This window comes from Staurois parvus, unplaced genomic scaffold (genome assembly GCF_062004578.1).
Source record: "Staurois parvus isolate SC_StPar_1 unplaced genomic scaffold, SC_StPar_1.0 ptg000014l, whole genome shotgun sequence".
Taxonomy (NCBI): domain Eukaryota; kingdom Metazoa; phylum Chordata; class Amphibia; order Anura; family Ranidae; genus Staurois; species Staurois parvus.
The window spans coordinates 11,845,213-11,871,417 of NW_028317810.1; the positions used below are offsets into that span (position 1 = coordinate 11,845,213).

General features: G+C 40.9%; 1 protein-coding gene across 1 annotated transcript in view; it reads left to right on the forward strand.

Annotated features, from left to right (window-relative positions):
- The first annotated feature begins 7,625 nt into the window (after positions 1 to 7,625).
- Positions 7,626 to 26,205, forward strand: part of HSPB8 (heat shock protein family B (small) member 8) — an 82,666-nt gene continuing 64,086 nt past the window's right edge. Inside the window, exon 1 of the mRNA XM_089677347.1 lies at positions 7,626 to 8,384. Within this exon, the coding sequence (XP_089533473.1) occupies positions 8,006 to 8,384 (379 nt within the window). The 5' untranslated portion in view covers positions 7,626 to 8,005. The remainder of the gene's footprint in view (positions 8,385 to 26,205) is intronic.

Below are 26,205 nucleotides of genomic sequence, written 5' to 3' on the forward strand. Positions count from 1 at the left end.
GTCCATTAAATAGCTGACTCCCTAGCACCAGAGGGGGTTAAGTAGCTGACTCCATTAAGTAGCTGATTCCCTAGCACCAAAGGGGGTTATGTAGCACGCAGTTTCCAAGATCCTTTAGGGATGTCTGTACTCACAAGGCCCGAGAGCAGCTGGATGACTTCCTCCCTGATACCAGACCAGATCTTTAGTAGATGGCTCCTTAGTCAGCTTTAGTAGAACCTGTGTCTCAGCATTTAGGCACTCAGGTTGCCCACTTGAGGTCTTATGGCAGCAGTTGGCAGGGAGGACAACGTGTCCTCTCCCAGGCTGGAACAATCCTTTACAGGAAAGCCCCAGAGCCTAGTGTGCTCACTGAATATATACAGTTACCCAATATGCTGTCAGACCCAATCTCTCTGGGATAGGTTGGGGCTGTATCAATATTCATGCTGGCATCTGCATCGCTCCAAACCTATTATCCAGAAACCACTCAAGCTTTCTGGATGCAGAGGGAGCTATTAGGCTGACATCAGCTGAACAAACTGAGCAGACCTAACTAGCAGAACACAGCAGCACTGATTACAGTATGCAAGTTATACTATTATTACCTAAATTTACCTATCAAAACACAAACTTAATCTATCTACACCAAGCATCTATCTAGGAGGGTGTTACAACAATATATCCTGTAGTCTGGTTTGGATTGCTCATAGAGGTTCATCCATGCTATACTTTTCTTAACAACACACATCAGTCAGTCTGTAGGAACAAGGGCTTTTGTAGATGGTGGTTCCTGTTTATTGTTGAATTCAATGCATGGTTATACTTTATCTGTCTATAGATTGGATTCTTCTTTGTATGTCATACAAAGAGTTGTACCTCTGATCTTTAATGTTCATCTTCATGAACAAGGAGAACCTTTTCCATAAAAAACCTATTGAAGCTGCAAAAGCAGAGGTATGGCCTTTGAGCAGCCATATTGCTGCTTTAAAAAAATAATCAATCTCTGCCTATTTATAAAGCACAGCAATGCACTATACAAAGGAGCTTAGCGCTCCACTGACTTTGGAACTCCAAAATCAGCAAAGTGTTATTAGAATATATAAATTTGAAAAATAGAAAGTCTGGATGAGAGTCTACTTACAGAACCTGTCAAAGTCACGTAACTGGTCTCTCCAATTATTCTGAGAGAACTCTGTAACACACCACAAGCTCCACACCATGGCCTGTTTTTCATGAATGGACAGTAAAATGTAGGCTGCAGTGCGGGCCAGAATGACAGTGTATAGTGAAATGTGGATAATGATATACGTTCTCTGTTATAAATTAGGCCCTACGTATTGAAGCAAGAACAAAGGGTTACACTTTAAGAAAAGTTGATCAGAAATAGCAGCTCCTATATCGCTCTGTCCTGACAGGTTCCCTTTAACTATGTTCAAGCAGCTTTAGAGCCAACATTACATCATAGGTTTACACATTTAATTGGACAAATTCTTCTCCCATGAAGGCACACCTTATACCTGCATTATGTGCATTATTACTAACTCTATTGTTTTCTAAGTCCTCAGATCAAGTCAGGTCTTATAATTTGTTTGCTTGACATTCTTTAAGCAAAAAAACACCTAATATATTATTAAAAAAAATCTTCATATATTAGAGCAGCAATGTTTAATTATTTCTATAATGAGACCAGAGTGGCAATAGTGCAGTTTTGGACTAATCACAGAACAGGGATTTCATTAACATTTTGTGATTCAAGTCGTTGAACCTGTATAGCTGCACTATTCTCTTGCTGGTGATTTCTACTAGTCCCATGGTTACCTTTTATTTAATTTTCAGTTCTGAACAATCACAGGCTACTGGATAATGGATTTGCTGTCATTAGGAACCAATAGGGGTATTGCCATAAAGCTTTACAATACAGCGTTGTAAGAAGGTTAAAAATAACATATGATTTCTAAGTAATAATGTCCATAGTTTTCATGGTAGGTTTCTGGAAGGTTAAAAGTGAAATTAGCCTAGTATTCATTTTCATTTTATGAGAAAATTATTACAGTTTTTAACCACTTGCCCTCCAGAGGATTTACCCCACTTCCTGACCAGGCCATTTTTTGCGATACGGAGCTGCGGTACTTTAACTGACAATTGTGCGGTCATGCAAAGCTGCATCCAAATGAAATTTACATCCTTTTTTTCCCACAAATAGAGAATTCTTTCGGTGGTATCTGATCCTCTTTGCATTTTTTAATTTTTTGCACTATAAACAAAAAAAGACTGACAATTTCGAAACAAAAACTATTTTTTTTTACTTTTTGCTATTAAACATGTCCAGTAAAAAAAATCAAATTTCGTCATAAATTTAGGCCAAAATGCCAATACGTGTAAATTAATTGGTTCACATGAAAGATATAGCATTTAAAAATGGCGGTATATATACTGGATTTTTTTCTTTTACTAGTAATGGTGGTGATCAGCGACTTATAATGGAACTGCGGCGGGCATTCTGACACTGGGGGTAACTGACTTAGTGCCACTGACATCTCCAGTGACACCAATACAGAGATCATTGCTAATAAAAAGCTCTGACACTGTACTAATGGCTCTGGGCAGGAAGGGGTTAACATGTGGGGCAATCAAAGAGTTAACTGTGTGTTGTTTCACAGTGTGCTGTGTCTGTGCTTTTCACCATAAGCACACTACTTTGTATGGCTCTGCTATCCAATCACCGAGTATCACTGATAAAACAATAAACAATACAGATCTCTCCCCTGTCAGCTCCTGCACACTGCTTTGTATTGCTTTGTATAGCAGAGCAATACAAAGCAGTGCGCTTACTGTGTAAAGCACACACACAGCACACAGTAAAACAGCACATGGTTAACCCTTTGATCGCCCCAGATGTTAACCCCTTCCTGCCCACTGTCATTTGAACAATGTCAGTGCTATTTATTATTATTTTTTTACTGGACATGTTTAATAGCAAAAAGGCAAAAATGTGTTTTTTTCCTGAAAATTATTGGTCTTTTTTTGTTTATAGCGCAAAAACTAAAAATGCAGAGGCGATCAAATACCACCGAAAGAAAAAAAGGACGTACATTTCATTGGGATGCAGCGTTGCATGACCCCGCAGTTGTTAGTTAAAGTAGCGCAGCGCCGTATCTTAAAAAAAGGCCTGGTTAGGAAGGGGGGTAAATCCTCTGGAGGGCAAGTGGATAAATCAATAAAACTAATTGTTGTAAGCACTCCTGTCTGTGGCAAATGGTTTGTTTCAACCCTCTAACTGCTACATCTGCAGTACAGCTTGTTCTGTTGAAAAACAACACACTTACTGGCTAGATCACCAGGTGAAAATGAAGGACAGAAAACCTAAAAAAGAAACAAATGATGCCACCACATCTAAGAATTGCCAAGCTGCAATATAATAAATGTTTGCTTTTGGGTTTAATACCACTTTAGGTCAGGCGCACACAACTCATATTTTAGCTATTGAGTCCTTGTCTTCTTTTATCATCCAGGACTTCAGAATTTAAATATAATTACTCCTCAGTCCTCAGTGACCATGGAGCCTAGTCTCATTGCTGCATTCTATGTAACTTCAAGTGGAGAGTGAGACCCCAACACCCACCCTCCTCATAATAACTGACAAGATGGTGGACCTAGGAACATTAAAGCGGAGTTCCACCCAAGAGGCGAAGTTCCACTTTAAGCCTTTGTCCCCCGCTCCCCATTAAGGTTTGGCACCTTTGGGGAGCGGGTACCCGGATTTGACAGGTACCCGCTCCCACTTCCGCTGTGATCGACTAGGCGATCGGAAGCGGAAGTTGTCCTTCCTCCCTCCCCATAGTCTTCTGGGACACATGACAGGTCCCAGAAGACTACAGGACCATTCACAAAGCACAACACTTTGCGTGCATGCGCAGTGGGGACCCTGCTGTGAAGCCTCAAGCTGTCCCAGCTGGGTGCCCACACTGAAGATGCCGGTGCCAGGGAGAGAAGATGGTCGATGAAACCACCGGCGGTGAGGTAACTGTCTGTATTTTAAAAGTCAGCAGCTACAGTAGAGTTTTTCAGGTGGAAGTACTTGCAAACCTTAACTAAATGACATTTAGTCTGCCAAAGCACTGTATGTCATAAGCGATTGCTATTTTTAAAATGAAATACTTGTTTTCACTTTTTTCCATCTGTTTCTCAGTACTGCTCATCTCCTGCAGCCTCTTTGCACTCTTTTTATGACTACATGTTCTTCAGAGATGGCTTCACTGCTTTCTCAGGATGGGTTTCGTGATAGTGACAACAGCAGAGCATGCCCATGTAATTTAAGTTGTCTCTACTATGGTAGTCTCCATGGGAGTGTTTAACAAGGAGGCAACACAAAAAAAGAATTGGGATACAGAGACAGTGTGTTGTCACACTGTAACAGAAAGTTATACCATGCCATTGTCCCCTTCATTAATGTACTCATTTCTCAGATACATATTTATTTGCCTGGGACACACCAAGGGGTCTGAATATGACTTTGCTGTGTAGATATTTTAACCAGTTGCATGATGGACACCATCTAGTGACCATAATACATTTTTTTATGAATTGAGGTATTTCAGGAAATATACTGCATTATGTCCACTTGACAGAGCTGACAATCATAGGAGATAATTATCCTCAGGTACATCGCTGCCTTCTCCTGGGTTTCTGGTGTGCGGTCCCCCAAGCCCCTCTTCCGGTGAATGTACACAGCAGGAGTCTGTCAGCAAGTCCCAACCAATGATTTACAGCTGCTGATCGGTGTACAATCACAGCCAAGAGCTCTGTGTTCATGAAAAGCAGGGATGAGGAACCTAGAGACCAATTAGTAAAAGCAGCACACTTTACACACATTACACATAGTTAGGCACACATTAAGCCCTTGCTCACCCTAAATGTTAACTCCTTCCCAGCCACTAGTATTTATAGTGTCATTAGTACAGTGACAGTATATAGCATTATCACTGATCACTGTATTAATGTCACTATTGATATCAGTGGCAGTTAGTGTCAGACTGCCCGTCGCACTCCCACAGTCCCATTATAAATCGCTGATTGTGCCATTGGTAGTATTAAAAAAAAATTAAATATACCATGGTCACCCCTCCCTTCCTTCCTCCCACCCCTCTTTTCCTTCCACCCACCCCTACCTTTCTTCCACCCACCCTTTCCTTCCTTCCTTCCACCCACCCCTCCCTTTCTTCCTTCCATCCACCCACCCACCCCTTCTTTCCTTCCACCCTTTCCTTCCTTCCACCCACCCCTCCCTTCCTTCCTTCCACCCACCCCTTCCTTCCTTCCACCCACCCCATCCCTTTCTTCCACTCACCCCTCCCTTCTTTCCACCCATCCCTTCCTTCTTTCCATCCATCCCTTCCTTCCTATCACCCACCCCTCCCTTCCATCCACCCCTTCTTTCCTTGTTATGGAAATTGTACATTTCTAATTTTTTTACAGACATACAGTGACTACACTCTCATAGCATGAGTCATAGCACAAACATGAGATATGACCTCAGCCAGAAGAACATTTTAGTGACCAATACCCCTGAAATATACGATTGTTTGTAGGCACTATAACTTTTATGCAAACTAATCAATATGCATTTATTGGGATTTTTTTCTCAAAGACTTGTAGCAGAATACAATTTGGGCAAAATTTATGAAGAAGATTGATTTTTTTTCAATTTTTCTTATTGGATATGTTTTATAGCAGAAAGTAAAAAATATTGTTTTTCTTTTTAAAGCTTTTGGTCATTTTCGTTCATATCACAAAAATAAAAAACCCAGTAGTGATCAAATACCACTAAAAGAAAGTTCTATTTATGTGATATAAATTTAATTTGGGTAGAGTGTTGCATGACAGCGCAATTGCCAGTTACAGTAGCACAGTACTGAATAGCAAAAAATGTCCTGGTCATGAAGGGGGTAAAACTTTCTGGAGGTCAAGTGGTTTGGAATAATGGCACAAAACAAATGTCATGTGTTCTGACGTGATTTGGAATCCCGGGGGAATCTGGGTAAATCTTGGAAAATCTCTTCAATAGAACACATACAGAAAAAAAATGGACTGACCCTTCCAAAACGAAAAAAAAAAAAGTTTTGACCAAAAAATGAAAAGGAACATTGAAGGGCAGTTTGCTTTGCTCTCATCCATGAAAAGTGGCACTGATAATGTCTGCCTGCATTCCTGTCCCTTACCCCAGTTGACATATTCTTGCTAGGTCAGCAGAGCAAACCTGAAAATTTATGGAACACTTGGCAGTACTCAAATGACTTGTGGCACTGAGAGCAATCAGGCCTTTCCTATACACCTGACATGCCACCACATTGTATGGGCACAATCAGTGGTGTATTTAGGTTTTGTGCTGCCCTAGGCAACACAAACATTGTCTGCCCCCACAGACACCAACTAACACAACCCCCCTTCCCCCTCTCGCAGAAAGAGACTGACATTGACCAACAACACCCCTGTCCCCCACCCGAGAGGGCCTTCCACTTCTCCCCCGGCGATAGAGAGACACTCATCTTCACAGCTCCAGACGTGTCTCCGGGAACGAGAGCTAGGCTCTACATACACCATCAAGCAGCCCGCAACCTGTCTCGGATCCCACCTGGTTCCCATGATGCATGTGTCCTTTCTTTTATCTCTTTTTCTGGGGGGAGGTGCTGCCCCCCTGAAAAATGCCGCCCTAGGCAAGTGCCTTGTTTGCCTTGTGGTAAATACGCCCCTGGGCACAATTAGGACTAGTGTACACGAATGTCTGATACTGAGTTAAATTTTCCATTCCCTTTTCTTGCATTCACACTGACTTGTATGGAAGAATAAAAACAAAGCACAAACTGACTTTACACCAACCTTAACTGATCTTGGGAATCATGTACATTGTTGCATGACAGCGCAATTAACAGTTAAAGTAGCACAGTACTAAATAGCAAAAAATGGCCTGATCATGAAGGGGGTAAAACCTTCTGGAGGTCAAGTGATTTGGAATAATGGCACCAAACAAATGTCATGTTTTCTGATGTGATTTAGAATCCTGCGGAATCTGGGGAAATCTTGGGAAATCTGTTCAATAGAACACATACAGCAAAAAAATTAACTGACCCTTCCAAAATGGAAAAAAAAAGTTTTGGCCATATGTGTATCTGTTATAAAGAAGGGACCTCACTGTGTAATGGTCTATATGACAATGACAAAAAGAAGGCCAATAGAGTTTTCTAGAAAAAGTGACAACAATTTCCTCCTATCGTCGGTTTTTCATATGCAGTATACTATATATCCCTTGATGTTGAAAATAAAAATATAAGGCATAAAAACGATATTATTTACAGGATCCAAATATATAAGAGGAGAAGTTAGCAAATGTAAATGGCTTGAGTTTAATTCCAGTAATGAAATCATAATTCAAGGAATGGCATCTTTTAAATGCAGATGCACACTCATACTAATGTGTTCAGACACATCCCTGCTTAGCAAAAAAAAAGAGGATGAGAGGAGAGGGGGAGGAAAAAAGAAAGGAGGATCCTGCAAGAGTAGGCCGTCTAAAATTGGACACCCTGAGTAACAAGTCCAGTCCCTTCTGGGAGTCATCAGCTGTTACAAAAGCAGATTCTTGGAGGGTGTTTCATAGGCTCCAAATACCCAGCTGACAGGCCACAGGCTGCAAGCATTAGAGGATGATATAAATAGGAGCCATTCACTGCAGCACAGAAGTTTACAGAACTTTCTCGGCTGATGGCTGTGATGTTTATTTTAGCCAGTGCAAGTCACTTGCAGTCTAAAGCCGGAAGATCAAGAAGCTCTACTCACTCCCAATGACTCTGCTTAAATCCCTGAAGAATTCAGGTTACTTTTAATTTATCTTGGCTCAACTTCACTCTTTTGCTATTCATTCATTGGAAATATACGGCCTCAGCTGCAAACATTATCTGACCGCCAGCAAAATCATTTGGAAATAACAGAGCCTTGTCTGCATTGACATCTCCTACATCTTTATTCCGATATGGCTGACAGTCAGTTACCTTTCACTTGTCATTACCCTGCAAACAGACCCAGGGGAGTCCGCGATCCTTTCCGTGATCAGGGTCTCTCATCCCGTCTCCTGGATGATGATTTTGGATTTCCAGAAGATTTAACCATGGACTGGCCTGATTGGGCAAGGCCCAGACTCACTGCCTCCTGGTCAGGTCCTTTAAGATCAGGCCTAGCAAGGACTGCTGGTATCTCCCCACCTGGATATAGTGCCCGCTACACAGGATACCCCGAAGCCCGCAATACTGTGTCTGTCCCCAGCCAGCCCTGGAAGGTGTGTGTTAATGTACAAAGTTTCAAGCCAGAGGAGCTGACAGTGAAAACCAGAGATGGATTTGTAGAAGTGTCAGGTGAGTGATGAAGAAAGGAAAATAAATGCTGCTCATTGCATTTTGACAGTCTTTTTCTGCCTAATTTACCTTTACAAAATGCGTTATGCTAAAATAAGATCCTTAGACATAATAAATCATGAATAGTTTAATCTTTAAGAATGCACATTTGAAGTAAGAAAACATAGAGTCAAAGTAATAATTTGTACTAGTTTAATGGAAGAGATTAATATCAATCTTCGGGGACAACATAGGTCTTGTAATCAAGCATTAGCTCTATACCGTACATGTCATGCATGTGGTAGATTAATAATTGATTAATTCACATGTAATAGATTAAAGTGTATCATAGATATGAGATGACATTTGCCCAGTTTGGCTGGTTTCCAATCTATGGTGACAGTCAGACAAGCCCTGTCAAAAACTGGAAAGGAACATTGAAGGGCAGTTTAAAAATCCTGCCCAGTTTGCTTTGCTCTCATCCATGAAAAGTGGCACTGATAATGTCTGCCTGCGTTCCTGTCCCTTCCCCCAATTGACATATTCTTGCTAGGTCAGCAGAGCTAACCTGAAAGTTTATGGAACACTTGGTCGTACTCAAATGACTTGTGGCACTGAGAGTAATCAGGCCTTTCCTATACACCTGACATGCCACCACATTGTATGGGCACAATTAGGGCTAGTGTACATGAATGTCTGAGATGCATTTTCCATGCCCTTTTCTTGCATTCACACTGACTTGTATGGAAGAATAAAAACAAAGCACAAACCGACTTTACACTAACCTTAACTGATCTTGGGAATCATGTACATTGTTGCATGACAGTGCAATTAACAGTTGAGAAGTAGCATAGTACTGAATAGCAAAAAATGGCCTGGTCATGAAGGGAGTAAAACCTTCTGGAGGTCAAGTGGTTTGGAATAATGGCACCAAAAAATGTCATGTGTTCTGTTGTGATTTGGAATCCCGTGGAATCTGGGGAAATCTTGGGAAATCTGTTCAATAAAACACATACAGCAAAAAAATGAACTGACCCTTCCAAAACAAAAAAAAAAGTTTTGGCCATATGTGTATTGTATGGGCAAAATTAGGGCTAGTGTACACGAATGTCTGAGACTGAGATGCATTTTCCATGCCCTTTTCTTGCATTCACACTGACTTGTATGGAAGCATAAAAACAAAGCAAAAACCGACTTTACACCAACCTTAACTGATCTTGAAAGCCCTCGTATCCAAGCTCTGGGTTTTCTACAGTCCTGGTTCTACCTGATTGACATATGTTAAAAACTACTGATTTATACAGGGAACAATAACTGTGGCCAAGTGAGGACAGCACGCATGACCATAGTGAATGCCACAACGTTTTGATATCTAAGCAGATACATGACAACCTTGAAGACATGACACAGTCATACAAAACAGATTAATATTAGGTTAGGTTGTAAATAACCTTGCTGGCTTGGACATTAGGCATCTTTAGACCCCTTTCATAAGGGACAGAATCCGATTTGCTCAGCAGGGGATCCGTCTGTTTATCTCCTGCTGAACAGAGCAGAGTGGGCAAATGACAGATTTGTTTCTGTTAAGTTTATGCAGACCAGACACAGTGAGAGCCTGCTCTATGGGCAGCCAGGTATAAACGGACTCGCTGTTCATTTACACCTGGCTGACCTCCGATCTGCCTAGATAGAGGGGGATGGATCCCCTTCCATTTTTTTTAGCGGACCGGATTGGATTGGAGGTTGGCGGGTGTAAACGGACACAAGTCCATTTACACCCACCAGTACAAAGGGATACATGGACCATCCGATCAGGTCAGCCCGAAAAAACTGACACAGACCTGATCAGATTGCCCTTGTGAAAGAAGGCTTTTGCTGTCTCTTTAGCCAATATAGGTATGTCTGTATTTTATTTTACCAATGGCTTCATGTACTCACACAAAGACTGACACTAATTTAGACTAATTGTGGGATAAGCTTACAGTATAGCTTACATACTGCAACAGCAAACCTAAGAAGCTATCAATTCCTTTCTTACAAATGTAAAACGTATAATTTTGTATTCACTGCCACTTGTAGCCAAGGCTACCTGAATTATCAGTACAAATTCTCGTGACTTTTGAGATATGTACTACAGGAATGTTTGCATTACCATCCTTGTTTGAGTCAATGGCCATCAAGCAGAGTCAAGCTCCTTTAAACGAACATTCAATTACTATAATTTTTTGCTCAAAATTCTCAAAGTGTCATTTATTGTTGTAAATAATCAAAAGACCAACAGATTCTGTTTTGGTTAGGTATATTTTAACATTTAAAGCCTTAGTCCAGCGAAAAAACATTTTTTTTATATATAAATGGATCCTGGTGGCCCGAGTAAGCCCCAACCTTATTATATGTCTTAGATATTCCAACAGTGAGCTCTCCCTGTAATAACTTCCAGCTGTGTTCCTGTTCACTTGGTAGCGTAGGAACCTCTTATAACGGCCAAAGCAGGTGCACCAACACTGGTACCCTGGTGCAGAGATCCTGCTAGTAGAGTCTCCAACAGATATTTAAAATATTACTTGGTAGCCTAACTTCACAGTATCTATTAAAACTGAAGTATCAGTTTTTATACCTGTAGGTCCTGCCTTGTATGAGATGCCTTGTCTCCTGGAATCTCCTCCATGCTCTTGAGGTATCAGTTTTGGGTGGTCTGACCCTTGATGTCTAATATTGGCTATTTATAATACATTTCTGCTCAGTTTCTTTATACATTCCTTGTCTGTTTGTATAAACAAGGGTTTCTCAACCCTTGGGTTCCTCTAGGGGCCTCCAAACTTTCTAAACAAAGGACCAGTTTACTGTCCTTCAGACTTCAGGAGGGCCAGACTATGGCCATTGGGAGCAGAAATTATCCTGGCGTCAGTGGGAGTAAACAATGCATCTAATGTACTGGGAGGTGGGATAGTGCCCCATTTGGGGTGTCAGTGGAAGGAATAGTGCCCCATCATTGACATCAATGTGAGAAATAGTGCCCCATTGTTGATGGCAGTAGCAAGAATTATGCCTCACTGTTGGTGTCAGTGGGAGGAAAAGTGCCCCAATGGCCAGATAAAGGCAAGCAAAGGGCCGCATCCAACCCCCCGGGCCACAGTTCGGAGACCATTGCTCTAGAGATTGCTAGGGGTTCCTTGAACAATGACACATTTCTGCCTCAATTAAATTTCCACTGACACCAGTGATCCTTTAAGCTATCTGTAAGACAGTAATGCTTCCCAATGACCACAAGCAGAAGGAGAATTGTCCCCATTGACCATCACATTAATGTATCATGAGATGCAGATGCAGGATTTCCCAAAGTCTGAAAAGTTATTTGACGGGTTCCTCGATGTTGAAAATGTTAAGAAAGACTGGTGTAAACATTAGAATATCTACATTTATTTTAATTCAGTAACAGAATAGTTCGGTGTCTACAAAACGAGTGTTACACTTTTACTGAACTTCTGCCCTCCAGCTTTTATGGAAGTAAAGTTCTCTGTCAAGAAGTAAAATTAGTTGGAAGTTGGGAAGCTAAACTTCACAGGTGAATTCTGAATATTTTGAAGTATGCCATCAGCTAAAAATGGAAGTGATTCACCAGACTTCAAGAGTCCACCACATGCTTGTCTGGTTGTGAGCAACTGTGCAACTCAGCACTTGTATTTCATAAATCACAAACGATTTCAGCCAGCCTTGAGATGATATGACCCATCTACTTCTTTTTTAGCTGGCTCAGGGAAGGCTATGAAGGTTACGTAGTGACATATTTTATTCACCATTGTTTAATATGTTTCTGTCATAAATGTTGTCAGGGCCAACTTCGGATTCAGAAGAACTTCTGCTTGTCTTAATCTCCAGTCCCTCTCTTTGTCCTACTCAAAATGGAAGTTGCAACTTCAGATATCATCCATTGGTGAAAGCAGCATCCTCTTTAAGGCTACCTAGATAGAAGCGTAGGGCCTGGTGGGTGTTCAGGGACCCAGGTATAGCCCTTAAATGGTAACTACTTCCATGGGAAAAATAATTTAAAAATAATTATATAGAATATGCATTTGCAACACAAGTAATATTGTAATTGAATGTTATTAAAAACTAACTTTCCTTTTCAATCTGCAGTGTTGTAATCATCTGTAAAATGCAATATAGCAACCTGGAGGCATTCTGTATACAGATGGTGTACAGAACACCCCCAGAAATGTCATTTCCTGCTTGTGTGATTGGATCACTGATTTTCCAGAAGTCTGCACTAAGATATATAAGGTGGTATCAAAAAGTTTTGAGACTAGTTTTGTAACACACCAACAGATAGTGCCACAAGGCTGTACACACAGTCACAGGGAGCACTGAACTTCATAAGTCGGTGTGCCAAAAGACATCGTCCTGTGTACATGAAAGCTGTGCAGCTGGTGCTATTCTGACTATGTGTGTTACCATGTCTGCTATTTCATCATGGACAGCAAGTTAGAAAAGAAAGCAAACATTAAATGCTGTGTGTACCTGTGCAAATCTACCACAGAGATGTTTGACATGTCCTGCAATGAGTAATTCGAGGTGTTTTGATTGGCACATGTGCTTTAAAGAGTGGAAGAACATCACTGGAAGATGACGAGAAAACAGGAAGACCTTCAATGAGCTCAATCCTCGATAATGCCATCTGTTGGCATATTACAAAACTAGTCGCAAAACTTTTTGATACCACCTCGTATGTCAGATTTTGAGCATCCCCTGCAACAAAAATGTCATTTTTGACGAGGTACTCCCAAACAGAATCACATATAAAGGGATGGAGACCATGCCACCTTTCAAGCAGCTGATTTATAATTATAAATCACACCCATTCACATTAATTTTACAAATTGACTTAGACAAACAAACAAACAAACAGCTACTTCTTCAGAATAACAAAAGCTTGGAATCTGAAACAAAGTTTGCTAAAATCCTTGCAATGTGCATAGATCACCCAGAGGGGAATATTTTTTTCTCAAAAAAAGTGGAGTTACTCTTTAATATTCCTACCGTAAACCAGTGGGAATGCAAACTTGATCAAAGTTGGGCAACTGTCTGTTGCTTCACAGGAGAGGATACACCTGTAGGGAGTTGGTGTCTGATGAGATGGGCCATAGCTATACAGACATAATAAATTAAGTACTTTCTTGTTACCTATTGCAATCCTTGTCAATGCCAATCAAAAGGATGGGGGCCAAAGCTGACACTTTGCCTGGGGCCCCATTATGCCTTAATTCGTTTCTGGGTGACAGCTGATATTTCATCAAGATCATACAATTATAGCAAAGCTCTGTGAGCATCCTATTGCAGGTGATTTGCTGGACTCCAGCCCAGCCTGCAATGTAAACAGCAGCAGTACAAAAGGGACATGGGGACCTGTCCATGCTGCTGCATATTATGGCTTAGGAGCAGATTGGGCATTTGCTATAAAAAGTAAAATTTTCCTTGGACTCAAAAGGATATATTCACTTTTTATTGGGGTTGTTGGTTTTGTGACTACCTTACTTCTCATAATCACACATTCTTTTTTTTTTATCAAACAATGCAATTACACTTCATACTAAACATTATGTGATGAATGTTCTACTAAAACATCAGGAAATGTGAAAATCATGTCATTCACTAACTCTTTTAACTGCATTTAAACAAATTATGACTACAATTAAACTGTTAATGATTTAAAAAGAAGGCTGTAGATTATAATTAACAAATAATGTCACAGTGATGCAGCGCTATATGAACAACTAACAGGTGGATATATCCACCCTACTATAAGGATAATGGCATACAGTATTGAAATATAAGCAATATATATACACAATATGATGTAATAAATCTTTTTATGATGTTAGATCTGGCCGGATCTACTCAGTGATACATAGGTGATATACAGTGCAAACAATAGGTTCAATGGAACCCAAATAGGTGGTATTGCTTTTCCTCCCTTCTATGGATTGGTTCAAACCAAATAAACATGATAAAGCAGACACAGGCTTTCCAGGCGTGCTCCTGTGTTTAGTGAAAAGGTGAAGTGAGAATCCTACACGGCAGGCATGCACGCTCACCTCCCCGCTGCGACCCCCAAGGGCCACAACGCCTTTTGGATCACCTTGGATCCTACTCTGGATATATCCACCTGTTAGTTGTTCATATAGCGCTGCATCAATGTGACATTATTGTATATATCCATCTTTAAGGGGAGGTTCGGATGCTAGCTGCTCCTATATAGATCTGTATAGCAGCGCAGGAGGATTCACAATTTTAATATTTATAATTAACAAATGTCTTTCTAAATTGGTAACATTTGATCTGTCCCTACCCAACATCAAGAGGTTTCAATACTTTGCAGAGATTAGAAGAACAGTGCACTCACCTTTGTCTCAGACAATTTATTACTGCTCATTGCCCAATTATACCGGTGCGATTTCAGGTGTGATTTGGGAATTGAAATTGCACCTGGAATCGCATCTAATGAATGTGAACGTTAATGTCTTAACATTTGCAATTAGCTGAACAGCGATTTCCAAAGTAGTTCTTGCATTACTTTTTCGGCAGTTTTGTTGCGATTTCACATACATAGAATATAATGGAAATCGCACTGCAAATTGCAAGAAATCGTTGAAAATCTTCACAAGTAGCAATAAAGTCTTCAGAAATTGCAGCTGAAATTGCACAATTTTAAATCGCAGCGGTGTGACCGTTGACTTAGTGGGACACACTGCTGTTTGGTCTGATCTGGAACAAGGAATTACTGAATGTAGATTAGTGCGGAGCCACTTGGGGCAACACAGCATAGTGTCATCAATTGTTGTTCTATATTGTTCCTTTAACAGCATTGTCATCAATAGTTGAGCCAATGTAATAATACTCTCCAAATATGGAAAGGCTTCTTCACAGTAAGAACTGTGAAAATGTGAAATAGACTTCCTCAAGAGTTGGTTCTGACCAGCTCAGTAGATTGTTTTATAAAAGGCCTGGATTCTTTCTTAAATGTACATAATATAAGTGGATACTAATATTTATAGGTAATGTTGATCCAGGGGAATATCCGATTGCCTCTTGAGGGATCAGGAAGGATTTTTTTCCCCTGCAGAAGCTTTATTGGGGTTTTCTGCCTTCCTCTGGATTGACTGTGGGTATAGGATATTGGATGAAATAGATTGACTTGTGTCTTTTTTTTGAACCAGACTAACTATGTAACTATTTTTCAGGTTTGGCTTTATACCACTGCAAAAGTAGAATTTTGAAGTGTGTATATACACTGTAAATGAGCTGGGCTTGTGGAATCTATGGGAGATCTAGCAAAAGACATATGGGCAAATGCTATCTGGGTCATTCTTGATTTTACAGATAGAGTATGGCACTAGAAGGAGTGACAAGGACTTCTCTAGGGTTATCCTATATAAATAATTGTGTTTTAGTATCTCCTACAATTTATAAGAACAGCTTGAGTCATAGCCCTGAGTATGAAGCAGCAGGGTGAAGCAATAATAAATATTGACATTTAACCACTTGCCCTCCTGAGGATTTACCCCCCTTAATGACCAAGCCTCTTTTTGCTACTTGGCGCTGCACTAATTCAACTGATAATTGCGCGGTCATGCAACGCTGCACCCAAACGAAATGTACGTCCTTTTTTCACACAAATAGAGCTTTCTTTCGGTGGTATTTGATCACCTGTGCGCTTTTTATTTTTCACACTATAAACAAAAAAAGATCAAACATTTTGAAGCAAAACAATATTTTTTACTTTCAGCTATAAAAAATATACAGTAAACTCAAAGTTGGTTATAAATTTAGGCCAAAATGTATTCTGCTCCATGTTTTTGGTAAAAAAATCCCAATAAGTGTATATTGATTACTTTGTGTGAAAGTTATACCGTTTACAAACTATTTTTTTGCTATACAGCGCTGCGCTAGTTTAACAGACAATTGCGCGGTCATGCAATACGGTACATAAATGAAATTTATGTCCTTTTTTTCACACAAATAGAGCTTTCAGTGGTAATTGATCGCCTGTGCGTTTTTTATTTTTTGCGCTATAAAAAAAACACACTAAGGCGGACAATTTTGAAAAACAAAACAATATTTTGGACTTAAAAAAAAATTAAAAATCAAATTTCGTCATAAATTTTGGCCAAAATGCATTCTGCGACATCTTTGCTAAAAAAAAAACCCAATACATGTAAATGAATTGGTTTACGTGAAAGTTATAGCGTTTACAAATGGCGGGAAAAATACTCGGATTTGTAATTTTTTTATACTAATAATGGCGGTGATCAGCGACTTATGGCGGCGATCAGTGAGTTATGGCAGCAATCAGCAGCTTATGGCAGGACTGCAGGACTGCGGTGGACATTCTGACACTGGAGGGGAACTGACTTGGGGTCACTGACATCCCCAGTGACACCAATACAGCGATCAGTGCAAAACAAAAAAAACACTGACACTGTACTAATGGCACTGGGGAGGAAGGGGTTAACTTTTTTATTCACTGACTGAAACTGTATGAGGGGAGTGTGTTACTAGGGAGCGGGGGTGTGTACTGCACGGGGGGGGGGGGGGGGGGACACTGATCGGGAGAGATAAACTCTTCACTCCGGAACAGCGTGTCAGAAGCTGTCAGGGAACTGACAGAAAGCAGAACTACTGCAGCCCTGCTCTCTGTCAGTGATTGCCGCTAATCAGCAGGACACGGCCGGTAATGACCAGCCGTGACCCGGCGACTGACACCCGTGGCTGGGATCAGCGGTGCAGGTAGGGCGGTGGCACGCCTCGTGTGAGCCCCCTACCTGTTTTGCAACAGCACGTTTTAAAACGTGGTTTTGCCCAGCCGTGCCGACCTGCCACCGTATTTCTACAGTGGCTGGTCGGCAAGAAGTTAATGCATTGTCTGTAGGCAGGTGCAGTCTTCTTTCTCCACTGCAGGTGGCACTCATCCAATGCGGTACTGCAGCTGGACGAAAATGTAAGGAAACATGGTTTCTCTATGGTTTGCTCGGTTCCCTGGAGCAGAGTACTGTTTGGCTGTGTTGCATCCTGGTGACCCTGATGGCCATCTTGGTTCACACAGTCCTTTTTAAGTCCCTATCCATGGGTTTTGGCACATTTGCAAAGTGGCTAGTGTACGGAGAACATACCCATCTTTCAGTGACAGTCTTAGCAGTAGGGAGGGTTTCCAGAGGAGCAGGGATAGCTCAGTGTCTATGTGTGTACTTCAGCAAGCTCTCTTTTGGGTTTGGACTGACCAGGCCACCCTTTCCCCCTCTGTCAGGGGCTGTCTTCATTTTGGGCCTACTACCACTGACTCTCCGCCTCATTGACTGTAAGTTCCTGGTCGGGTGAGCTCCCCCATCAGGTTATTGTACGGTTTGCAAGTTCTTCAATACATCAGTTACTTTATCTAGCCCTTGGGGCATTACTCCACTAATGATGTAGCACCTATCCCCTTACTGACACCATCAATGCAGCATTATTCTTCTCGCTGATATCAACAGTGGGGAGCTTTTTCTCCCATTAAAACCAATGATGGTACTGATGCCATGGCATATTCTACTCCCACTGGCCACAGCCCAACCCTCCTAAAGCTGAAGCACAGTAAACTGGCCCTTTTCTGAGAAAGTTGGAGACCCCTGGTTTAGAATACAGTTGATAGCTTCACCTGCAGTACCCAAATATATTGAGATACATCAGTCCTGGTTTGATAAGCAGTTGACTACCAATGATATACGCCTATTCAAATGCACTGAGTATAGTAGGTGATTAGAGGGGTATATTTTTAATATAAATGTGTTCATGGTCAGGGGCGGACTGACCATGGGGCCCCCGGGTAATAGGGGATCATGGGGCACCTGTGTCCTTGCCCACACTCAAACCACACCCAAAAAAGCCTATGAAAGGTACCAGGGGCATCTAATGGTGCCCCCTACTGACCCTGGGCCCTCGGGCAGTGCCCGAGTGGCTAAATGGTCAGTCCGCCCCTGTTCATGGTGCTCTACAACATCTTAGGAAAACATACCAATTTGCTGATGTGTGATTTGAAACATTCTAGAAGGTGCTCATTTTTTCAGTTTGTATGTCTGCTGTCGAATGTGTCAAATAGCTGTGAAAAAAGGCAAGACTGATACAGCAGAAGGTGTCTTAGTCAATGTTGTAAAGTGCAGTGTCAGTAAGGGATACCCCTAGGTTCCCAACATAACCACAGCTGTTTTTCCTGTCCAAGCCAACAGCATCAGGAATCAGGAGAACAAAAAATGAGCAGAGGGATAACCTAACACTTAGCTGCTTGTACTTGGTTAACCAATGCACAGCCTGGGATGTGTTCTGTACAAAGCTGCCCACTACTAAACTGCAGGATCTGGCTGTGAAGTCTGACAGGTTCACAAAAACTAAGCCAAATGAAAATATTCATTTTTAAACTTGCACATTTCAATTTAAAACTTTAGATGCCTGCCTATAATTTAGCATTGACCTTTGCCACCCTAGGCCACAGGCGTTATGGACTCTTCACAAGTCATAGCATTCACTTCATATGGTCTATTAAACAGAACGTTACCATTTGTAATTTATATGGTAGGAGTTTTACTTAATATGTACTTGTATGTACGAGGCCTTAATGTTTTTCAACTTTAAAAATCATATGATTACATATTTGTGATTGTTAAAACCTCAAATTAATAATTACTATTGTACTATAAACTTACTCTATGTTGGCCTACAAACAATTTACTTCTTACAGGTACCCTGTAGCTAGCCGTACCAGCACCCACATGTAGCTTAAGCACCCCAGGAATCATGCAATTTGGTCAGTCCAGCATCCTGTACAGAAATAATATAAAGGTAGAGCAAAAAAACTACAGAGCAAGATAAGCAGATGCCAACAGCAACCAATCAAGTTGTATCTTGAAGTAGGAAACGTGTTGGGTTACCATGGGCAAAGGTCTTTGCTCCTTTTTTTTGTAAATCAGCTTGCCCGTGTAATATTTTGCTGGTGTTCTTTGGTCAACATGTGGGAGGTTACATAAAAGACAAATACTATAGTTAAAATATAGATAAACAAACAAAACCTACATAAACATATATTTCCCTTTAGCATTGCTGCTAGAATGTTGATGCCGAACACAAGTCAGCCAATCATGCATGCTATTATCTTAGAGGGCTCTGATTTCCTCATTATATCATGTCTCCTTAATTAGTTTCCTAAATACTGTTTGCAGTTTAGACTAGTTTTACAAAACACTTTTTTTGACAGTTTACATGAAGTAAAACAAAGACAATGATTGCATTTAACATTTAAAATGAGACTTTTTTTTATAGTAAAGGGTTCCAGACTAAAATTACAATGCAGGGAAACCAAAATCCTTATTCTTCACTTTGCTGGCTGCATTGAACATATTTCACGCCCCACGTATCTACCAAGGAAGCCAAAAAAGACATTACCAGGCCCACCAAAGACTAAACCCCACACATTCAGATATAATTTGTGTATACATATAAAAAAATTATAAATACATTTTTCCATTTTTTTTTTTTTATAAGTGATCACATATCCTCTGTTCTCAGCTGCATAAGTAGCTCAGAGAGCTGAAGGAGGAGAAGCAGCAGTATGCTGATCTGTGCTCTGCTGTGCTCTTCTGCCTATTGTGGCCTGAGCACTAGGGATTTCACACAATGTAATAAAGCAATATAAAAAGAACAAGATACTTGTTCATACAAGTACATGGCACAGCAGACATATATCAGGAATATGAAATATTGGGTTTACATATTCTATAAATCCATGATCCAGGAATACCAGTAACTCCAATTGTTCACCTAAGAAGTTATCGCCAATATTCAGAAAGTATTTTGGTTAAAAATCCAACTAAGAGATGATTCTTTGTTTTTCAAACTGCAGCTGAAAAACAAAATACAATACAATATTTTAAAAGCTTCCTGACCTCCCTATAGCAGATATACTGCTACAGGGAGGCACGGGTGCGCAAAATCACGTATATATACGTGATTTCGCATTTCCGGGTAGGGGGCGTGCATGGGACACATGCACGCCCTACCTGCGCCGCCATTTGTGAATGCGGCTGTCAATCACTGGGTCCCGGCCTGTGATTACTCGCCGATGCCCGGTGATTGCTGAGCATCTCTGACAGGGAGGAGAACTGTATGTAAACAATACAGTTCTCCCTGTCAGCTTGTGCACACTGCTTTGGATGGCTGTGCACAGCTGTGCAAAGCAGTGAGATTACAGTGAAGCACACACACACACACACGTAAAACAGCACCCAGTTAACCCTTTGATCGCCCCTCATGTTATCCCCTTCCTGCCCGGTGCCCTTAGAACAGTGTCAGTGCTTTTTTTTAGCACTGATCACTGTATTGGTGTCACTGGGGATGTCTGTCGCTGATTGCTGCCATCACTAGTAAAAAAAAAAAATAATTCCAATATCTATTCCGCCATTTGTAAACGCTATAACTTTCATGTAAACCAATTAATTTACACATATTGGGATTTATTTTAGCAAAGACATGTAGCAGAATACATTTTGGCCTAAATTTGACAAAACTAGATTTTTTTTAAAATTTTTTACTAGACATGTTTAATAGCAAAAAGTAAAAAATATTGTTTTTCTCTCAAAATTGTTGGTCTTTTTTTTTTATAATGCAAAAAGTAAAAAATGCACAAGTGATTAAATGCAACCGAAAGAAAGCTCAATTTGTGGGAAAAAAAGGACGTAAATTTCATTTGGGTGCAGCGTTGCATGACTGCGCAATTGCCAGTTAAAATAATGCAGCGCCGTAACGCAAAAAATGGCTTGGTCAGGAAGGGGGTAAATCCTCAACAGGGCAAGTGTTTAAAGGGGCAACTTTCCAAATACAGGATCCATCCAGAGAAAGCCAATTGTTCCTAGGCTACAGAGTAACAGCATGGCAAAGATATAATACTAGAAATACAAATGATAATTTGCAGGCAACTTCAACACCTTTCTACCAGCCTTCAATTGTGAAGAAAAAAAAAATTGGCACTCTACAAAAATAGGAACAGTTGGAGATATCTACTAGGATCCATTGGGTCATTTTGGTGATTAAATGCTGCTTAAAATGCATTTCCTATAGTGACTTTGGGGTCGTAGGAGAGAATCACAGCACATGGTGAAAGACAGGTAATCATTACTTTCAAAAGTGTTTAATGCTGAAGTGACTTATGGAAGCTCTGAAATGGAGTGAAGGTAGGAGACACAAGCCACCAGAGAGAAGAGTATAAAACCTCTATTGTAAGAGCTCTTTTATTGAAGGGACCTTATCTTTTTTTTTTTTTTTTTAGCTTGATAGGTTAGCATTTACCCTGAATAAGTTGAAAAAACATTTTCTGGCTGTTTAAAGTGTAAAACCCTAACAATGAACTTATTTGTTCCTGTTTGGTCTGTTAGCCTTTTGCCACCCATGTAATGCATATTTATGACAGCAGAGGTTGGGTTTTAATGCCCATATGCTGCACATATGCTTCCATGGGTGGTAGAGGTTTCTGTGCTGAGAGCACGCCATCAGGAAGGAGAACACCCTGCCAGACAATGATAGGTTAAGTACCTGCTGCCACTCTGCAAACAGGGCCCAAAGCCTGCAATCAGCAGTCCCTAGATGTAGGCCCTTGTAGAAACCTTGCCCTTTAGCCCTCTCTTTCCGCCATGATATAGTAATGATTGTGAGCCATCGGGATCAGCATTCCACAAAAATGCTGTGTAAAAATACTTGCAGGGTCTTTAAAGGAACAAACTATGCTGAAATGTGCATGTATTTCAGGGATGTACTGCATGGTTTTATTATTATTTTTCCCTGTCACACACTTAAATTATAATATATATTTATTTTATGTATTTATGTTTGTGGACTGTAGGAATAACCCATCTAAATACAAAGACAGCATACACCCTCCACATAGATAGGGAATGTAGAAACCTTAATCAAACAGAATCAGTCATGATTCATCTACGTGTAGGAGTATACAGTGCCTAGTGCTTTATGTAAAAGTGTTCTACCCTTTGCTCCACACCATGTGCCAAGGAGAAAGGAATACAATCCCACACAATTGGATGCAAAACAATGCTGTTCAAATACTGAAATAAGGCATTAAAAACAAAGCATACTCCCATAGTGTAGCATTTCTAGAATACAATACTGTTTGCAGTGAAAGTAATTCATCTAGGTGATCTTATCAGAACAAAAGTTTTTTCCAAATACAATCAAAATAACAATAACATACAATTTTGTCCTCAAAATTGTATGTTAGTGCAAATAAAAAAAGTATCACGGACAGTACTCAATTGTTTCTGTTCCAAATACAATGGAATGTGGTGGTGGGAACATGTCTTATAGGAAACAACATTCTCATAATGTTCATGTAATTTGCAATGAAGTCCTCGCTAGCTTGACCTGTAAGATTAAACTCTGAGGCATCATACTGAAATAAATGAGACTAAAGGTACCCACAGACCTTAAAGGATATGCAACTGATCTGGCCATTTATGGTTGGATTGAGCAATGTTCACATGGTTTTAGGCCTGTCCAGGTCACTGGCTGGTATTCCCTGGCTGAGCCAGAGTAAACTTGACAAGTTGATTAACTGGGATGGATTCATTACTGTTGCTTCTTCTGAAACAGACCAATGCCTCTCCTGTAAGACACAAAAATGTGAGTGCACACAATGTAAATTTGCTTGTTTGTAGGAATCTATTTTATTAAAGAGAGACTTTAGCCAGGAAATGAAGTCCTGCTAAATCACTTCAGGATTGCCCCTTTTGCAGGTATAACTACTGTATGTAAAACATTAAAAATAAGTGCCTATACTGTTTTAAATCCAGTAATACTCTCTGTCCCAACCTACTCTGCACATGCTCAGTTGCTCTCTATTTTTAGGCACTGAGCTGAATTTGTAAAGGCTGATCTGCTGACAGCCTAAAGATTTAATACTGCTCAGGGGCGCCGGGCTTCACCAAAACAGTAGCCTCCAGCAAGAAGAAAGTGGAGCAATGCTGCAGACAAATTACAGCATACAGTAATTTTGGTAGCATAACTAATAATGTGGAATGTATGTTTCTTGCTAAATACCATTATTTTTTAACAAGTTGTTATTGGTAAAGTTCCACTTAAAAGAAATCGGTTCTGTATCCAACATATGTCTATAAGTAGCATAATGTAAGCAGGACAGCAAGTCAACTTGGTAACAACCTCTTGTAATCCTCTTTACAGTAGCACCTAAGCTGGCCATAGATGAAGCTGAACCGGCCAAGATTTGAATCATGTATAGGCAGGCTGAATGTACCCAAGTTAATCAATCGATCAACTTGTGTGCAACCAGCCTGTTGGACTTTACATACGATTACTGCCAACGGCCATTATAGCCGCTATTCACTGTGTTTTTCTGGCGGGGATGGCTTCAAGCTTCGCACTTCCTGAGCAGCCAGATAGTCTCTGTGTGACTGAAGACACAACATCTGTTGATGCTGAACTAACATTCCCACGGTGTGTGAATGAGTTTTCTAGATATAAATTGAGCTTGTCACTTACTGAGCATTACCAATTCACTACTAACTTAAAATGACCAGACTCAATTAGTCTTTACAAGGCCATTGCTTCTGTAATGCTTACCCCCCAAGAACTGCTTGATATGATGGGTTCTCTGTTCTGCCATGACTCACTAACCTGCTCGGTACCCACTGACATACCTGGTTATAAACAAACACAAATGCTCCTGCGCTTGGGGATGGACTCGATGCAGGCTACAACCACATAAGGAATGTCCTGGAACATGCACACCTTGCTGCCCTCAAATGGACCAGGGAAATCCAAATATACTGAATGAGGAAAGAAAAAACAGAGGAAACAACTAGGCCTGTGCGCCCTCTGTTTTTTCTTTCCTCATACCTGGTTATAAGTGGGAGCCTGCTCACACCTGTGTAACCTAAGCCTTACTATGCTACCACTCTGGAATAGTACACAGAAAGTAGGCCACAAGCATCTTGATGGTAGATTAAAATGATGTATTATGGCAAGGCAATGTAATTGCAAGCTATAAATCAGGAAACATGCAACTGAACCAGTTTAAAGATGCTGTATTAGATAGGGTGAACACTGACCTATAATATGGCAATAAAATGAACTGCAGCAATGCTAAATCACATTTTTTCTGATATAAACAGTGATACATTTACCAGCGTTAACTAACCTAAAACAAAAGTGTCCTTGAGTGCACTCTACGCATATGGCTCTAAGAGTAGATGGATGTATGCGTTCCTGAAAGGGGTACCCCTGGGGATTGTGGTAAAGTATCTTGTGTCTATTTAGTATTATTAAATGGCTTATATGGGGCCTGTCTGACAGGTAATGATTGTCATGCTATCTCTTTAAGACTGTACACAATGGGTGGCTGATGGGCTGCTATGTAGGAGAAGTCTCTATGGGCATTAACTGTGGGCGGTAAGTGATTAAGTTGGGTTTTTTTGCTCACCCTTCCTGGTATGTAACAGATTTGGGCCAGAGTGCTCAGTCCTCACGGTCAGGACCTCACGATCAGGTCCCTGGTATCTCAGTCCTCACAAATAGGTCCTCACAAGGCTCATTCTCTCAGCTCTGGTTCTCATAGTCTCTGTCCTCTCTGGTGTAGGCACACACTGGTCCCTCCAGTTCTGGTCCCATCACAGGAAACAGGAAATACAGGCTCAGTCCTTACACTCTCTGGTGTGACTACATTCACCACAGGCAACAGGTCCACACTGTCCCCATGCTTCAGTTTCCTAGTTTCCTCTCCCAAATCCCAGCAAATGTCCCATCACTCTTTCTTCTGTTTGCAGGAAATCCTGGGTTTTGAAGTCCAAGCCCTATAGTATGCATTGTACAGTGCTCCTTTATGGGCTACATGTCCCATGATTTTACTCCAGCCTCTCGCTGATTGATCCACTGACGCTGCTAAGGGTGGGGGGAGGAAGAAGTGGGGGGAATTTCACACTGAGCTGGTAATGTCAGCAGCAGTAAAGAGAGGGGAGAGAAGCCGAATAGAGAACACACAGCCTGGCTCTCCTCTATATAGTGGCGGGGGGAATGAATGGGCTGAGGATCACACTGCTGCCACGTGGATGTAAACATTTACTGATGTTTATATGCAGGAACTTGCAGGCAAAAAGATCCTGAGTAATTGTTCCAAAAAGACCTTGCATACAGGTGTACATAAGCGTATGCATATGCATTCATAAAATTCTTCTTTGTCCTCTTTTAATAATAAATATTATTGCATATCACGCCATTTTTTCCTGCATGGGATAGATAGGTATTCTTTACATCCATGTGCTGGCAGTCCCATTCATGTCTATTGGGACTCAGCGACTGCACGGACATGGCCACTGGTCCCCATCTGACAGCCCAGAGGGCGTGTGTCCCTAAATGCACGGTCATTCGCAAGAGTGTTCGGATAGTTATGCCCTTGTAAATGAGGCCTTATAGATTTCACAGCTCTGTACATTGTGAATCTGGGTAATGTAGTACCCAGGACGAGGATGTCAAACTGTGCCACCTCCCCAAAGATGTATGAGTATTAGGTGTCAGCAAAAATTCCCCCCCCCCAAAAAAAAAAAAAACAAATCAGGCACTACTCTGCACACTAACCCCCAAGCATATACTCCCTTTGCAAGCCACAATTCTCCACAAACAAAACTTCCCCCTCATCCCAGTACAAATCCCCCTCCCTACTGAAATCCTCCCTCCCAGCTTGAATGTTTGACCACAATGCCCCCTCCTAGCTCCAATGCTCTCTCTCCTCATATTGCTCCTC